Source organism: Lynx canadensis, chromosome C2 (genome assembly GCF_007474595.2).
Source record: "Lynx canadensis isolate LIC74 chromosome C2, mLynCan4.pri.v2, whole genome shotgun sequence".
NCBI classification, from domain to species: domain Eukaryota; kingdom Metazoa; phylum Chordata; class Mammalia; order Carnivora; family Felidae; genus Lynx; species Lynx canadensis.
Genome location: NC_044311.2, coordinates 10,577,151 through 10,594,981, shown reverse-complemented (window position 1 = coordinate 10,594,981; position 17,831 = coordinate 10,577,151). Strand labels below are relative to the sequence as shown.

The following is a 17,831-nucleotide window of genomic DNA, read 5'->3' as shown; positions in this document are numbered from 1 at the left end:
TCACAGAGCTCGCACAGAGGATGGCAGGATGACCCCAGAAACCATCCATTCACTCGGTGTTGAATTCCCTACCTATTATGTGCAGGGCACTCTGCTAGGAGGAGAGAGTAAGAGTGAAACCAGCAGAGTCCCTAGAGTAGTTGGGAGAAGGGTAGTAAACAAGGTGACCAACAAGCAAATACACATCTAACCAAACACCAAATAGGTTTAGTACCAATCACAAAGGTTCCATCAGAGAGAATACTGGGGACCCACCTGAGGGGGGGTAGCCCTTGAGGCACTCTAGGAGCCCAGTGTGCCCAGAGAAGCAGCAGAAACTGGGACCAGAACCTGCAGGTGGAGCTTAAGACACAACCCCAGGGCGCCTGGTTGGCTCAGTTTGTTGAGCATCCGACTCTTGATTTCGGCTCAGGTCATGATCTCGCGGTTCGTGAGTTCGAGCCCCACTTAGGGCTCTGTGCTGACAGTGCGGAGCCTGCTTGGGATCCTGTCTCCCTCCCTCTCTCTGCTCCTCTTCCACTCACTCTCTCTCAAAATAAATAAAGAAGCATTTTAAAAAAACCCCACAAAACCCAGAAGCTATAAAAAATGTGTAGATTCGACTGCATAAAAAATTTTAATTTGAGTAATAGAAAAGATAAAAACTAAAGGCAGCTGAGAGAATATATTTGCAATATCCACAACAGGCAATAGGTTAATATTCAGAATATAAATATCAAATCTATAATAAACTTATGAAAAGATATTCAGCCCACTAGTTACCAGGGAAATTAAGATTAAATAAAAGATATCATTTCCTTTCTTTTTGAATAATGATAATAATCTGTGTGAGCAAGACTCCCTATGCGGGGGAACTCATCTTTCTTTTTTTTTTTTTTTTTTTTGGATAGCATTTTGGCAGCAAATATCAAAATCTTGCCTGTGAATATGCTTTCACTTCATAATTTCACTTCTGAGAACCTTTCAGAAATGTACATACATGCAGAAAGCAGCTTGTCCAAGAATATTCTTTTGCAGGATGATGTGTACTTGCAAAAAACTGGGGATGTGACAAATGCCCATCAGTAAAAGATTGTGTAAGGTGGTACTTCCTGACCAGAGGGGGTGCCCCCCCCCGCCCCCCAGGATCTTTGCCAACATCTGGAGACATTTTTGGTTATTGTGCCTGGGGAGGTGCTTAGTAGCACCTGGCATTTTGTGGGTGGGGGACAGGATGCTGCTAACCGTGCTACAGGACAGTCCCCACCAAAAAATTACCCAGCCCCAAATGTCAGTAGTGCTGAGGTTGACAAACGCTGGGTCAAATAAATCCGCAGCCAGTTGGAAGAAAAGGGTAAGTCTATACGTGTGCCATTAAAGATCTCTAAGACATGTCATTAGCTTTTTTACAGCTTAATGTGTGATTTTTATAATACAAGAAAAGAAAACAGCAAATTTAAAAAACCACTAAATGATCAGTTCTCCCCAGAGGCAACCACTGTTACCGGTTTCTTATGTGTCCTTCCAGAAATAGTCCCAGCACAGACAAGCATATTTGGTTTTTAATAAGCTGTAGGTATTTTGCTGCATGGTTAGATTCAGAAACTCGTGCATTAATTAGCCGGATGCTAGCGGCCTGCACCTGACGACCCCTGACATAACGTTTTTTAGGTTATTCCCCCCCGCCTCTTGTGTTTTCAAGGGCATTTTTATTTTTGGATACAGAACAAAACTGTGTGCTGGGGTTTGGGAGGGTGGGAAGGAGCCTATAACCAAAAGGCTGATATATTGGTGAGTGAAAGGAGGACGCAGAGGAAATAAGCCGGGCGAGGGTTCTCTTGCACGTGGGTGTCAGTGAGGTTCCACAAGGGCTGTTTGGTGGTGCTGACCCGGGGGGGCTTTAACAGGGAGGTGGGGTAAATTTCCTCCCACCCCAGGGCAGAATTCAGCCAAAGTTAGAAACATATCAAATCCCTCTTCTGCCGGCCCACAGCCAAGCAGAGTCATTAATGGGCCTCCTTGCAGATCCAAGCGCACTTTGCAATCACTGACTCGCCCCATCTCTGACTTTTTGAACAAGCCTGGCTTTCATCTCCTGGGCTTTTCCAGAAAAGCCTCTTAGAATTGGGTCTGAGACTTTTTGATGTTGGTTTTCATCAGCGACTTCTCTTTCCTCTGCTTGTCTTCCTGGCTGATACATTATTCCAAGGTCAGGATAAAAACCCTTGCGAGAAGGTGGGGTTGGGTGACCTGCCCACATCCAGCCCGAGGTTCTCGAAACATAAGGTGTCTGGTGCCATCTTCAGCCAGATGCAGGTGTGTTCAGCAGACCAGACTCCGGCAGGAGCACAGGAAGACCAAGCCTCCTGAGGGAATGTTCCAGAGCACAGACTGCAGGCAGCAGGTGGCAGGGCCCCCGAGACCACCGGAGGCTTCTGCTGCCCAGCTCAGAAGAACGCTTCTCCTGAAGCCTGCCTCTTGAGTCTTCTCCAGAAATGTTCCATCTTAGACTTCAAAATGCTTTTTCTTCCTTGAGGGACACCCACCCAGACTGAGAACCTGAGGAGGCTGCCTGGCGCCTGCTGTAGAGTTAAGACCAGGATGTTTTAGTTCCAGAGTTGGGGGTGGGGGTGGAGAGGCGGGGGTGGGTGGGGGAGAGGGACATTCATTTCTCCCAAGTGATGTCAGCCTGTTTCGGGTGTGAAATTTAAACCCTCTGTTGCTTGCTTTCACAAAAATCATCTCTTCTTTCTAGTAAGCATTTTGATAGAGTCAGAAATGACACAGTTTGGGGGAGAAAGGGGTGGTTTCTAATCTGAGATGATTCTGGGGATTCTGAACAGTGCCACAGCCGGTCTGTGAGACCCTGGCTTTGAGTTGGGGGTGCTTGCAACATTACCTTTAAACCTCTGGATGTTTGTGTTAGATATTTTATTTTCAACTGTCGATGGCAGTTTGATATAAAGGGACAAGCCTTTATCAGAGGAGCTGGAGAGCACAAATTACTCCTTTGGACGGTATCACATTGAAGTTACTCTACACAGAATCACGTCTGCCTTCCAGAAGCCTCCCAGCCTTCCTTAGCCCTGAAATCAGAACTCCTACTTCAGTTTGTCTCAATTCTGCTGTGGTGTTTGATTTGCTTCTCTGGCTGGAAACAAGAAGAGGTCTGAGGGGGCCGTGGTTGGGGTGGGGGAGAATGAACACCCCAGGGCGTTTTCTCCACCATGCTCTTGCTTGCTCATTCTCCTGCTTCACCTTTCTGGCTGCCCCCAGAGTATCGATCTAGAGGATTCAGGGGTCTGCATCATTTGCAGAGGTTACCTGCTGGCCTTAGAAAAGTTCTGAAAAGTTTGGTGTCAGATCTTTCTTTCTTTCTTTCTTTCTTTCTTTCTTTCTTTCTTTCTTTCCTTTCTTTTTTTTAGAGCGCATTAGCTGCGATGCTGGCCATTTAAAGTAGGGATGAATGAATTATTGGGCAAAAAGGAAGCTTTTAGTTGCATGCATTAGTACATACCATGTGCAGTCTAAATGTGATTTTCCAAAGTTGGGATTCCCAGAAGAAGAGCACACGGTAGGTAGGTGGCATTAGGCCAGCTGAACCGGGTTCGGGAAGTCTTACTTTACAAGCATGTTTCCCAGAGAGGTTTGCGATGGTTTGCGGTAGAACGATAATGTCCTTCCTGCTGAAGGTCCTCGGCCCTGGGAGTTCGTAGAGGAAGACCTGCCCGGACCCCTTTTGTTCACTGGGAAACTCCCACATCTCTGTGTCATCATGGGAAAGAGGTGACTCTGTCACAGATGAAGAGTTGTACAAATTATTCTAATCTTTGCATTCAGTTAAGCACAAAATTGCCTCTTCACCCAGGAATCACGCCTCATAATCCTGAATTCGCTGCATTTTAAGGCAGGCCTTGAACGCCCCAGTGCGGGAGGGGTCAGCGCGAGGTGGGGACACCCATAGAACGGGAGGCCTGCAAATGGGGACTGATAATCAGCAGAGCCCTGGCGAGATCACGCATAGTCCCGAGTGAAGCAGAGATCCCCTCAGAGCTTTAAAACAGCCTCGAGGCATGAATCATTCTATTACCAAGGCTGGCCGGCTTGAGAGGAACCGAAAAAATGAAAATTACTCCTGTTGCTCATTAGCAAAGGGGAATATGCAAATGTCGAGGGTCCCTCTGCACACCGCTGTTTGGATTTGACAAGCAGAGCACTCTCTTCATGCCAGAGTCTTTCCCAGCCTTCGTATCTGTTCGGAGCAGTTTGACAGGCGCTAGAAATGAGGGGCTTGAGACAATAGAGCATTTTTCACACCACTTGAACCAGTGTCAGATACATTTTGTGATTTGATGCTCATCAGAGACTCACATTTTCTTTCTTTTTTTTTTTTTTCCCTTTTTTTTAAAGCTTGTTTATTTTGAGAGAGAGAGAGTGGGCGCGCAATCAGGACGGGGACAGAGAGAGAGAATCCTAAGCAGGCTCTGCACTGTCAGCACAGAGCCCGATACGGGGCGTGAACTCACGAACTGTGAGATCCTGACCTGAGCCGAAGTCGTTCACTCAACCGACTGAGCCACCCAGGTGCCTCGCGACCGGCATGTTTTAAAGGCTCGCACTATGGGAAAGTGCACTTTCCCAACCTTGCAGCCAGTCTGTGAGGAAATAACCTGAATCTCAGCGGTTCCTCAATGTCCTGTCGTTGTTTCTTCCCTGGGTGGCCGTCCTGGCTGGGCGTTTCTCTGATGTCCCTGTATTTCTGTCCCAGGTCACTCTGCTGATTGCCTTCATCTGCGTGAGGAGTTCTGTGTGGACCAGGTACAGTGCCTACAGCTACTTTGAAGTGGTCACCATCTGCAACTTGATAATGATCCTCGTCTTTTACCTGGTGCATCTCTTCCGTCTCTACCGCGTGCTCACCTGCATCAGCTGGCCCCTGTCGGTAAGGGAGTGGCCTGGCCCGATTCTGGGCACCCAGAGGTCAGGGTATTAGCTGAGGCACTGAGACCCAACAGAATCCGTCCCATCTGCGCCCCCCGGTGTCCACCTGCTCTTCCTCCGTCTCTTCCTGCTGTGGCCCTGCACGTCCCAATGTCTGCCGGACATCTCTGCCTGTGTCCTGCTGTGCCTCCTGCCTCAGTGTTTATTTTCTTGAGTGGCAGGAAACGGGCCACGTGTGTGAGTTTGGAGGAAGAAGCTCCTAAAGGCGATGGGGATTTATGCTGTTGGGAGTACTGAATGGTAAGATTCATCAGCTAAAAGGACCGGCAGAGTCCGAGGAAAGATTTCAGAAGTTTCCAGGATTTTTTTCTTTCCAGTCTGTTATTTAAAAAAAAAATTTTTAAATGTTTATTTTTTGAGAGACAGAGCGTGAGCAGGGGAGGGGCAGAGAGAGAGAGGGAGACACAGAATCCGAAGCAGGCTCCAGGCTCCGAGCTGTCAGCACAGAGCCCAACATGGTGCTTGAACTCATGAACCGAGAGATCATGACCTGAGCCGAAGTCGGACACTTAACTGAGCTACCCAGGCGCCCCTCTATTATTTTTTTATAAGCTTGGTTGACATATACTTCACGTGCTGGACAATTGCCTATTTAAAGTGTACAGTTCTCCAGATTTTGCTATCTTCCCAGAGTTGTGCAACCATCGCCATAGTCAATTTTAGAACACTTTCCTCGCTTCAAAAAGAAACCCCATATGCTTTAGCTGTCACCTCCTACCTTTCATCCCCTCCAACCTTAAGCAACCACTAATCTACTTTCTGTCTCCATGAATTTTCCTCTTCTTGACATTTCCTGTAAATGGAAGCATATGTGTGGTCTTCTGTCACTGGTTTCTTTCACCTAGAGTGTTTTCATGGTTTTTCTATGTCGTAGCATGCGTCAGTACTTCCATTTTTTTTAATAGCCAAGGAATATTCCATTAAAAGGATATACCACATTCTGTTTATTCTGATGGACATTTGGGTTGTTTCCACCTTTTGGCTATCATGAATAATTCTGCTGTGAACATTCACGTACAAGCTTTTTGCGTGGACGTGTTTTCATTTCGCTAGGGAATATACCAGAGAGTGGAATTGCTGGTTCCCGTGGTAACTGTGTTTAATTGTTTGAGGAGCTGCCAGACTTTTTTCCAAAGTGACTTCACCATTTTATATTCCCATCATCAGTGTAGGAGGGGTCCGATTTCCCCACATCCTTATCAATACTCGTCATTTTCTCACTTTCTGATTTTAGTCACTCTAACGAGTATGAAGTGGTATCTCATGATTTGCATTTCTCTGATGACTGTTGATGTCAATCATCGTCTCGTGAGCTTTTTGGCCATTCATGTATCTTCTTCAACGTTTATTTATTTTTGGGACAGAGAGAGACAGAGCATGAACGGGCGAGGGGCAGAGAGAGAGGGAGACACAGAATCGGAAACAGGCTCCAGGCTCTGAGCCATCAGCCCAGAGCCCGACGCGGGGCTCGAACTCACGGACCGCGAGATCGTGACCTGGCTGAAGTCGGACGCTTAACCGACTGCGCCACCCAGGCGCCCCCATGTATCTTCTTTAGAGAAATGTCTGTTCAGATCTTTGCCCATTTTTGACTAGGTTGTCATTTTATTACCGAATTCTCAGTCTTTTGTATATTTTAGTTAGAAGTTCCTTATCAGATAAATGATTGGCAGATATTTTCTCCCATTCTATTGGTTATTTTTCACTTTCTTAATTTTTTTTTAATGTTTATCCATTTATTTCTTGAGAGAGAGAGAGAGAGAGAGAGAGAGAGCACACGAGCCTGGAGGGACAGAGAGAGAGGGAGAAAGAGAGAAATGCCAAGCAGGCTCCGCACAGAGGGGCTTGAACCCACGAACTGTGAGATCATGACCTGAGCTGAAACCAAGAGTTAGATGATCAACTGCCTGAGCCACCCAGGCACCCCTAGTGTTCACTTTCTTGATAGTGTTCACTAAAGCACAGGTTTTTAGTTTGATGAAACCTAATGTAACTACTTTTCTTCTGTTAATGATATTTTTGGTATAAAATCTTAAAAGCCAAACCCAAGATCATGAAGATTTTACTCTGTGTTTTCCTCTAAGGAGTTTCATAGTTTCAGCTCTTACATTTAGGTATTTTGTCTATTTTGAATTAATTTTTTGTGTCTGGTGTGAGGTAAGGATTCAACTTCATTCTTTTGAAGGAAAGAATACGTTGAAATGTAAATATCCAGTTGTCCCAACACCATCTGTTGGGAAGACTGTTCTTTCCTCATTGCATTGTCTTGGCATCCTGGCTGAAAATGAGTTGACCATAAACACATGGATTTATATCTGGTCTCCCAGTTGCATTGATCTTACCACACGGTCTTGATTGCTGTCGATTTGTAGCCAGTTTTGAAATTAGGAATTCTGAATCTTCTGTTTGTTCTTTTTCAGGATTGTTTTGGAGTTTTGCAATTCCATATGAATTTTAGAATCAACTTTTTAGTTCCTACGAAATGTCAGCTGGGATTCTAATACAAACTGCACTGAATCTAGAGATCAATTTGGAGAGTATTGTCATCTTAACATTAAGTTTTGTGACCTAGGAACATGGGAGGTTTTCCCATTTATTTAGATCTTCTTTAATTTCTTTCATCAATGTTTTATAGTTTTCAGAGTGTAAGTTTTGGTGCATTTGGCACGGGGGAACTTAAATCTGTTTCTAAGTACCTTATTTTTTTGATGATATTTCAAATGTAATTTTCTTAATTTCATTTTTGGATTGTTCATTCCAAGTGGATAGAAATACAAGTGATTTCTGTATATTGATCTTGTATCCTTAACCTTGGTGAACTCATTTTAGATCTAATAGACTGTTAGTGGATTCTTCAGGATTTTGTAGATACAAGATTGTGCCATCTATGAGTAGAGATAGTTTTATATTCCTTTCCAATCATTTTCTTATCTTATTGTTCTTATTCAACTGAGAAATTAGTTGAATATTGAAGTGGCAAGACCACACATCGCTATCTTGTTCCTGAGCTTAGGAGGAAAGCATTCCATCTTTCATCATTAAATATAATGTTAGCCGTGGATTTTTACAGATGCGATTTATCAGATTGAAAAAGTTAATTTCCAGTCCTCCTTTGTTGAATGTTTTTTTTATCATGAAAGGGTGTTAGATTTTGTCAAATGCTTTTTCTTAGTCTGTTGAGGCAATCGTGGGTTTTCCCCCTTAATATTCTTCTAATATAGTGTATTACATTGACTTTCATATGTGGAACTAAAGTTTGCATCCCTGGGATAAATTTTATTTGGTCATGATATGTAATTCAGTTTATATGTAGCTGGGTTTGGTTTGCTAGCATTTTATTGAGAATTTTTATATTTGTATTTGTAAGAGATACCAGTGTGTAGTTTTCTTGTGATACCTTTGTCTGGTTTTGCTATCACTGTAATACTGGTCTCATAGAATAATTTGGGAAGTGTTACCACCTCTTCTATATTTTAAAAGAGTTTGTGAAGAATTGGTATTCTTATTTAACTGTTTGGTAGAATTCTGCAGTGAAAGCATCTGAGCCTGGGTTTTTCTTATGGGTGATTTATTATTCTTATTAATACAAACTCTACTTGTTTTAGATTTTTCAGATTGTTTATTTCTGCTTGAGTCATTTTCAGTGGTATATTCTTATAGGAACATGTCTGTTTCATCTAAGTTTTCTAAGTTACTGACATACAATTGTTCAAGTATTCCTTTAAAATCATTTTTACTTCTGTAAGGTCTGTAGTGATGTCCCCTCTTTCATTTCTGATTCTGGTCATTTGAATCTGGTCATCTTTTCTCTCCCTTTTTTTTTTTCTTGATCAGTTTTGCTAAAGGTTTGGCTGTTTTTTTCATCTTTGCAAAGAACCAGTTTTGGTTTCACTAATTTTCCCTATTGTTCTTCTGTTCTCTAGATCATTAACTTCTACTCCCATCTTTTTTTCCTTCTGTCTCCTTGCTTTAGATTTATTTTGATCTTCTTTTTCCAATGTCTTAAGGTAAAGATTAGGTTATTAATTTGAAACCTTTCTTCTTTTTTAGTATAGGTCTGTACAGCTATAAATTTCTTTCTGAGCACTGCTTTAGCTGCATCCCATAATTTGAGTCTATTATGTCTTCATTTTCATTCATCTGCAAGTATCTTCTAATTTTCCTTGTGGTTTTGTCTCTAATTGGCCCATTAGTTAGGAATGTGTTATTTTGTACATATCTGTGGGTTTCCCAAATTTCTTCCTGCTATTGCTTTCTAATTTCATTCTGTTGTAGCTGAAGAACATACTTCATGTAATTTCAATATTTCACATTTATTGAGTTTTATTTTATGGTTTAACATATAGTGTATCCTAGAGAATATTTTATTTGCATTTGAGAGGAATGTATATTCTGTTGTTGGGTAGAGTGTTTTATAGATGTTAGGTTAGGTTTAGTTGCCTTATAGTATTGAGTCTTCTATTTCCTTGTTGATCTTCTCCCTAATTGTTCTATACATTATTGAAAGTAGGGTATTGAAGCTTCCAACTATTATTTATTTTTTTTTTTTTTTAATTTTTTTTTCAACGTTTATTTATTTTTGGGACAGAGAGAGACAGAGCATGAACGGGGGAGGGGCAGAGAGAGAGGGAGACACAGAATGGGAAACAGGCTCCAGGCTCTGAGCCGTCAGCCCAGAGCCTGACGCGGGGCTCGAACTCACGGACCGCGAGATCGTGACCTGGCCGAAGTCGGACGCTTAACCGACTGCGCCACCCAGGCGCCCCTCCAACTATTATTTTTGAATTATCTATTTCTCCCTTCATCTCTTTGAGTTTTTGCTTCATGTGTTGCTTTGTTGTTAGGTGAATTCGTGTTTATAATTGTCTGTCTTCCTGACGGATTGATGTTTTCATCATTATAAAATGTCCCTCTTTATCTTTGGTAACATTTTTTGTTTTAACATCTATTTTGTCTGACACCAGTATAACGCCTCCAGTTTTCTTTTGGTTGCTGTTTGAATGGAAGCTTCTACTTTCAATCTGTTTGTATCTTTGAATATAAGGTTTTCTCCAGTAGACTAGTTGAATCTTTTTTTTTTTTTTTTTTTAAATCCAGCCTGACAACCTCTGCTTCTTGTTTGGATTGTTTTAATTATTCACATTTAATGTTATTACCCGCTATGTTATTTTGAGAGACCTTTCCTTTGTGTTCCTAAGTTATAAGGCTCCTTTCAAAGTTATGACACCTTTCTGCTTCTTTTGAGAACAAGCTCCTCTGATAACGATACTGATAATGAACAAGCAGAGGAGGGAATAAAAGCTGGGGACAAGAATAGGGGTGGGCTGAGAAGGGAATGAGAATGTTGGAGGGGTTAGCTCAGCCCCACATTTTCGATGGGGCACTATTGGGGCATCTTCCATTTAGGACTCTCTCAAGTCAGTTTTCCGTACCCCATGTCATAGTCCTCTCACGTCATAGTCCTCTTTCTTTGAGGGTGAGAATCTTGGAGGGAGGGAACTTCACTTACTAATCTGCTCTTCAGTCAAATCTCTGTGATCTACTTTCTGATAATTCCTTTCTAGTCCGTAAAGGGGAAATTTGGGTGTTTGATTTTGCCCAGCTTTCAGAGGAGCTGCTGCTTAAAAGTGGAACGCTTTTCCAGAATTTCATAGGTGACTACCCTGATGGGCAGAACTTCACGAAGGACTAATTTCCAAGTTCTCACCGATGACAATTAAAAATGAATACACTCTGGATCCAGCGGGATTACTCTCCCAGCCCTCAGCCCCAGTTCCCCTCTGATCTGGTGTTTAATGGGGAGAAAGAAGGAGGAGGTGGAAGTCATGCTGCTGAATGCAGGAGGTTCAGCCTCATTCAGGGTCTGTGGAGATGCCATTTTAAGCATGGGGTTGAATGGGGTGGAGGCGGACGGAAGCAACCGTGGAGTCTGCCCTGCCAACCAACTCCTCAGCAGAGTGTGATGAAATGAGGACCAAACCAGGAGGCTCGGGTGCCAGAAAGCTGGCTCCCCCACCCCCACAAGCACATCACAGAAGGGCCCTGACCTCACTCTAAGCTCCGACTCCAAGTCTGAGGGGCCGAGCATCTCAAGTCCACACCTACAACTGTTCACAGGGCGGGTGGGCACCCCAGGCCGCCACCAAAGCCAGCACGTTGTTAGACGAGAACTTTCTCGGAAGCAGAAGCGTCAGACACACCTCTCTTTGAGGGGCTTTGCCTCTCAGAGCTGGAGCTGCCTTTAAACTCTCCAGCCTGGGAGCCATGAGGACCTGTTTGCTCTAGCTCTCGCCAGACGTCAGGGTACTGTCTACAGATTGCTCTCAGGAGTGGAGCCGTCCTTAGTGGATATCTTTCCTCACGCGACAAGTGTCCTTTCTCTCTGTTGCCTCTCTGGCTGCCTGCTGGCTCCTTTTCTGTCTCGCAGGGCCTCATCCTGGCCAGCCTTCCGTATCTGCTGCCTGTGAGCTAACTGCTGTGGTCAGAGTTCCTCTCTTCTGTGCCCAGTTGCCTCTGAGAACCAGGAGCGGACCTCCCGACCCACTGCTTTGCTTTGTTTTTGTCCCCAGGAACTTCTGCACTATTTAATCGGTACCCTGCTCCTCCTAATCGCCTCCATTGTGGCAGCCTCCAAGAGTTACAGCCAGAGCGGACTGGTAGCTGGAGCGGTGAGGACGGTCTCGGGGGACACTTCACGCACGAGTTCACCTCTAGTACATTTTCTTCCTGATGGGCAGCGAAGGGATTGCTTCCCGGGGCCTTTCTTCCCTAGAAAAGTACCCGTCAGTACCCGCCTCGATCCAGCCAGCAGCAGTCTCCAAAGAGCCTTAAACTTGGGCCCACAGCAGAGGGTCTCAGCAGGTGGACCGTCAGGGCTTCTGGCACACACAGATGGCCCGTGGCCCAGCCCTCTCTCTCACGAAGCCACTGCTTAAACCAGGGGGCCATTCGGCGTTAATGCACAAGCCCATTGGAGCCATGTGTTTGTGGCTACCTCAGTGTTGTGCGGGCAAAGATTCCAAGGCCACGTTAGGGCCCACGGGAAGAGGATGTGATCAGTTAGTGATACCTGTCACGAGTCCTGGCTTTGCTGGTCCTGATTGATAACCATATTCAGGCCAGGAAGTAACACTTTTAGACCTTTCAAAGGTGAGAATCGATCGATCTGATAGCCTGAATAGAACCATGGAAATGTATAAAAATAAGAGTGCTGTGGGGCTGTGTTTACCACCCCCACACACACATATTTTCATATGTGTGTATACTATACATATATATGTATTATTTAAAAAAATTTTTTTAATGTTTGTTTATTTTTGAGAGAGAGAGAGAGACAGAGCACGAGCAGGGGAGGGTCAGAGAGAGAGGGAGACACAGAATCCGAAGCAGGCTCCAGGCTCTGAGCCGTCAGCACAGAGCCCGACACGGGGCTCGAACTCACAGACCGCGAGATCATGATCTGAGCTGAAGGTAGACACTTAACTGAGCCACCCAGGCGCCCCTGCATTTATTATTACTTAACGATGCATAGATTCCTGCAATCTGGTTTCTGATTTAGCTCACTGGTTACAGTTTGGTGGCCTGTGGGCCAGTACGGATTTGCCTCATTTTGAGTTTTAAGAAAAGCTGCACGGGACAGTCACTCTTTCATGTACGTGTCAACAAAATTCTCCAGACTTCGGGTTGGGAGTGGTTTAGTGCCTGGAGTTCCACTGAGGGGTGGGGTCTATCCTCCAAAGGTGGGGAGGGGGGCAGCCAAGCCTCTCAACACTCATGGGCCTTCGGTGCCTCGAGCAGCCACCCCTCCCCACCCCTGCAATCCCCAAGGACGGGAGTGAATGCTACCTACAGGTTACCACCTGCTTGATTATAGGCCGGCTGGTGCCCACTGTGTCAGAGCCACACGGGAGGCTCCCACTGGGTTTTAGGATTCAGGTTGCACATAACCGTGTCTGTTAGCCTTAGAATTCCAATAAGCCCCATTTATCATACACCGTCTTTGTGCCTAGGACAAAGCCTGGGCCATGAGGGAACCAGAAGAAATAAAAAGACACGGACCTTGCTTATGAGAAAATGGTAATCTAGTTCAGGAGTCAAGGCCAAGGCGCACGAAACAATTAGCAAACAAGGCATTGTTGTCCAGAATAGCATTATGTAGCGATATAATAAACTGTTCAATTATGCAGTGCAGACAGTTGGGGACCGGGATAGTATATAATGTGCTAATTGTGCAGGACAGACAATGAGGGGCTAGGACAGGCTCCAATAGGCTAATTATGTGGTGCAGACAATCGGTACAAAGGGAGCCAAGGAAAGGGACCTGGGGGAGGGGAGCGGGTGTGGGCCTGTGGGGGCAGCCGCTTATGTAAACCAGAGGCCGGGCCTGAAAAGAAAACCAAACCCTGGAAATCCTGCCCGTGGCCTGGCTGCTCCTGGGCTCCTCCTATTGTGTGTCAGCCGTGGCTCTGGCCGCGCCGCAAACCTGAGGCCATGTGCAAGTCTGGGAACATTTGGGCAAAAATACAGAGCAGGGTTCTGTTGATTCCTAGGGCTCAGATCCCATGTCTGGCCCTCGCTATCTCTGTGGCCCTGAGCAAACTAGTTGACTTGCTGTCCTTCCTTGTCTTTAGCGGCCAAATGAGGGGGAGGGGAGGGTACCCGCATCACCCAGCCGGAAACGTGGTAGGAGTTTAAAGGATCAGCACACCTAATGGGCTTAGCACACGGGCGGGCACATAGCAAGTGGTCAATAAATTATACTTGCTGCAGCTGCTGGTGTTGTTGACAAGTAAGGAAATGGCTACAGGCTTCAGAGTTTCATACGAAGACAGCAGAGTCTCTTCCACCATCAGGAGCCTCACACGAGACCCTTTTCCTCCCTGGGCGCCCTGTTCTTTCTTCATCGTTAAATGAGGTTGGACTGGGCTAGGTCAGCTTTCCTAGATAAGCTAGGTCAGCCGCTTGAGCACAGAGTGGAGCCTCAGAATAGAAAGGTGCGCTGCCCTATTTATTTTAGGCTAATACTATTTAAATGTTTGCAGACATGAAACTGCCTGTCAGGGCTTCAGCTTCGGGCTCTTAGCTGGCTACAAAGTGAGACAGAACAGAAAGCCATTAATGAATGAAAGGCAATGCTGCCACATCAGTAAGGTCCATTTGAACATTAGAAATTTAAAAGCCTAAATTAAACTACACAACTTCACCTTTTTCTCTTTCATTAGCCCCGGGTAATTACAGTCCAGTGTCTGGGCCCCAGCTTAGTGGTAAACACAAACCCAAACGTGGGCCCTGAAGTTGCCTAGAGCGAGGAGAGCCAGGAGGTGAAGAAAGCCAGAGCCTGGCTGCCAGGCCTGCGCCAGGGCCCCTGCTGGGGGAGCCGTGGACACAAGGCCTCGTTCCTGCACCTGAGCAGGGACCGGGTGGTCAGCTCCCGTGATTCCCCGGGGCTCCCTCCTGGCCACAGCTGGTCCAGAAACAGGCGCAGGGATGAGAAACAAAGGGCGGCTAGCCTGAGTGATTGGCCCTCGGCCTGGGAACTTCCTTTGCTCTCTCTCCTGTGTAGATCTTCGGTTTCGTGGCCACCTTCCTCTGCCTGGCGAGCATATGGCTGTCCTACAAGATCTCGTGTGTGACCCAGTCAACAGGTGAGTTCTGGTTGCCCGAACACAGATGATCTCTGAAAGTAGAGTTCCCTCTGCTGGGGAACGGGAGGACGGCCTGGTCTGGAGTTCAGCAACAGGGAAGGGCCGCCCACCGTGAGGCGTTGGGGGGGCCAAGGTGGAAAGGTGTCACCCAAGGTTCTCTGCTCCGCACTGTCAGCGCAGCGCCCAACACGGGGCTCGATCTCACAAACTACAGGATCGTGACCTGAGCCGAGATCAAGAGTCGGACGCTTAACCAACTGGGCCACCCAGGTGCCCCGGTGAAGCATTTTCTTTAAATAAGTTCCCTCATGACAAAAATAAAGTGTAGAGGATTTTGAAAATGCAAATAAGAAAAACAAAATATTTTTAATGAAAACCGTCTATCATCACACTACCCAGAAATAGCACCTACTGGGTGTCTGTCCTTCCAGTATTTCTTCTCTCTGGTTGGATGGATGGATGGATGGATGGACAGATACAAAGATGTATAGATACATATGTTGCTTTTGTTAAACGATCCAACTTCAGGTATTATTTGTAACCTGTTCTCATTCTCGTACTTAACCATCTATCAGACATTTTCCCCACTTGTTTGGGGATTCTTTTCCATCACATTTTTTAAAAAGATTTTATGTATGTACGTATTTAGATTTTATTTTTAAGTAATCTCTGTGCCCAACTTGGGGCTCGAACTTACAACCCCAAGATCGGGAGTGACATGCTCTAAGGGCTGAGCCAGCCAGGTGCCCCTCTTCTCCCATCGCTTTTTGTTAAGTGTTTATTTATTTATTTATTTTTTTAAGTGTTTATTTTTGAGAGAGAGCACGAGCCTGAGAGGGGCAGAGAGAGAGAGACAGAGGATCTGAAGCGGGCTCTGTGCTGACAGCAGAGAGCCGAATGCGGGGCTCGAACTCAACAACTGTGAGATCATGACCTGCTCGGAAGTCGAACATTTAACCGGCTGAGCCACCCACGTGTCCCTCCCATCACTTTTATTTATTTATTTATTTATTTATTTATTTATTTTTAACGTTTATTTTTGAGACAGAGAGAGAGACAGAGTATGAACGGGGGAGGGTCAAAGAGAGGGAGATACAGAATCTGAAACAGGCTCCAGGCTCTGAGCGGTCAGCACAGAGCCCGACGCGGGGCTCGAACTCACGGACCGCGAGATCATGACCTGAGCCGAAGTCGGCCGCTTAACCGACTGAGCCACCCAGGCGCCCCTCTCTCCCATCAGATTTAATGGCTCTGTGCTGTTGCATTGACTCCAGGGCATGTCTGTGTCATAGTTTACTTGTCTCCTGTCTGGGGTCATTGTGGTTTTTTGTTTTGTTTTGTTTTGTTTTAATTCTTTGCTACTAAACAGTGTTGTAAAGAACACACTTGTAAATATAGCCCCATACTCATCCCTAATATCTTCTACCTCTAGAATGCATTCCTAGAGGTAACACTGCTGAGAGCTTGACCCAGGTATTTTGATTAATCCGCCTTTTTCTTTAGCCCAGCCCTTCCTGCCTTTGTTCTTTTTCTTTCTCTTAAAAAAATAACTAAAGGAATATCAGAGTGTGTACAGTACGTGGTCTGAGTTGTCCCGAAGAAACGTTTCCACCAGCTTCCGATTCCCTCTAGAAGGTCACTGACAAAAAGAGAACAGGAAGCTGAGGGAGAGGAGGCAGTCACAAGAGACCACAGGCTGTAGGATTCTGTTTACATGAAACGGGCGGAAGAGACACATCCAAAGAGGCAGGAAGTAGATCAGAGGTTGCCAGGAGCCGGGGAGGTGACTGCAGAGGGGTGTGGGCCTTCTCTCGGAAGGGATGAAATATTCCAGAAGTATGGCAGTCAGTGTTCGCACAGTCCTGTGAGTACACGGAAACTGTGGACATGAAGCCTACGCTTGAGGTGGGTGAGTTGTACGGTAGGTAGATTTTGTCTCGCTGAAGCTGTTTAAGGGAGAAATCAATGAGGGGGCGCCCGGGTGGCTCAGTTGGTTAAGTGCCTGACTCTTGGCTTCGGCTCAGGTCATGATCTTGTGGTCGTGGGATCGAGCCCCGTGTTGGGCTCTGCGCTGAGTGTGGAGTCTGCTTCGTCTCTCTCCTCTCTCTTTGCCCCTCTCGCTCTCTAAATAAATAGATACATAAATAAGTAAAATAAATTTTTAAAAAAACCAACGAAGAAAAGTAGAGAATGTAACAGTTATGGGTAACATCTGAAGGGGAAAATTATGACTTAAAATTATGAAGGAGGAGCCCAAAGAAACTGCAAACACAATGAGAGTCCCTGTGACGATAGGCCTGGGTGGGGAAGAGGAAGGATAGAAACCCCCTGTCCCCCCGCCCGTACTTTTTTTCTTTTCTGTTAGAAATGTATCTAGAGGGGCACCTGGGTGGCTCAGTCGGTTAAGCGGCCGACTTCGGCTCAGGTCATGATCTCACGGTCCGTGAGTTCGAGCCCCGTGTCGGGCTCTGTGCTGACCGCTCAGAGCCTGGAGCCTGCTTCGGATTCTGGGTCTCCCTCTCTCTCTGACCCTCCCCTGTTCATGCTCGGTCTCAAAAATAAATAAACATAAAAAAAAAAAAGAAATGTATTTAGAAGGAAAAAACGAATTCCAATGGTAGTTGTTGCTGGGCGGAGGAAGGAAGTGCTCTGAGCAGAGCTGGGGGGCAGCCTCCTGATGTGTGGCTTCTGGGTGGGCCTGCCCTGCCCGCCGTCCTAACTTTGCCGCTTCCTTCCCAAGATGCCGCTGTCTGAGGACACCCTGCGCCCCGGCCCGAGGCAGGCCCTGAGACGGGAGCGTCGGGGGGCCGGCGCCCAGGACGGGCTTCTGAACCTCTGCTCCTGTGCCAAAGCCCTGCCCACACTGCTGGGCACAAGAGGGGCCCTTGGCGTCCTCCTGGGCTCCTGAGCCGCTCTCAGCCTTTCTGGTCTTCCTTGGAGAATAGTCCTCGCCGCCTGGGAACAAAAGCAGCCTCCAGGGAAATCTGGTCTCTTCCTCCTGCTCTTAGAACCAACTGTCTCAGGGACTGATGACCCCACTTACCTACCACAGCGGAGGGTTTCTGAATCCTCCTGCCTAAATCTGCTTCTACTCCACATTCCTCAGGGGGATGAAGCTGCCTTAAGTCCTCTTATAGAAACAAAGCTCTCTCTGGGGCACCAGGGTGGCTCAGTCGGTTAAGTTTCCCACTTCGGCCCAGGTCATGA

General features: G+C 46.1%; 1 protein-coding gene across 3 annotated transcripts in view; it reads left to right on the top strand.

Annotated features, from left to right (window-relative positions):
* CMTM7 (CKLF like MARVEL transmembrane domain containing 7) overlaps nt 1-17,831 on the top strand; it is a 51,708-nt gene extending 33,877 nt beyond the window's left edge. For 2 of the 3 annotated variants that reach the window (XM_030329928.1, XM_032594659.1), the window contains exons 2-5: nt 4,748-4,921; nt 11,550-11,693; nt 14,543-14,624; nt 17,365-17,831. In XM_030329928.1, coding sequence (XP_030185788.1) covers nt 4,748-4,921; nt 11,550-11,693; nt 14,543-14,624; nt 17,365-17,378 — 414 coding nt within the window. In that variant the 3' untranslated portion in view covers nt 17,379-17,831. The remainder of the gene's footprint in view (nt 1-4,747; nt 4,922-11,549; nt 11,694-14,542; nt 14,625-17,364) is intronic. The other variant, XM_030329927.1, reaches the window with a different exon arrangement.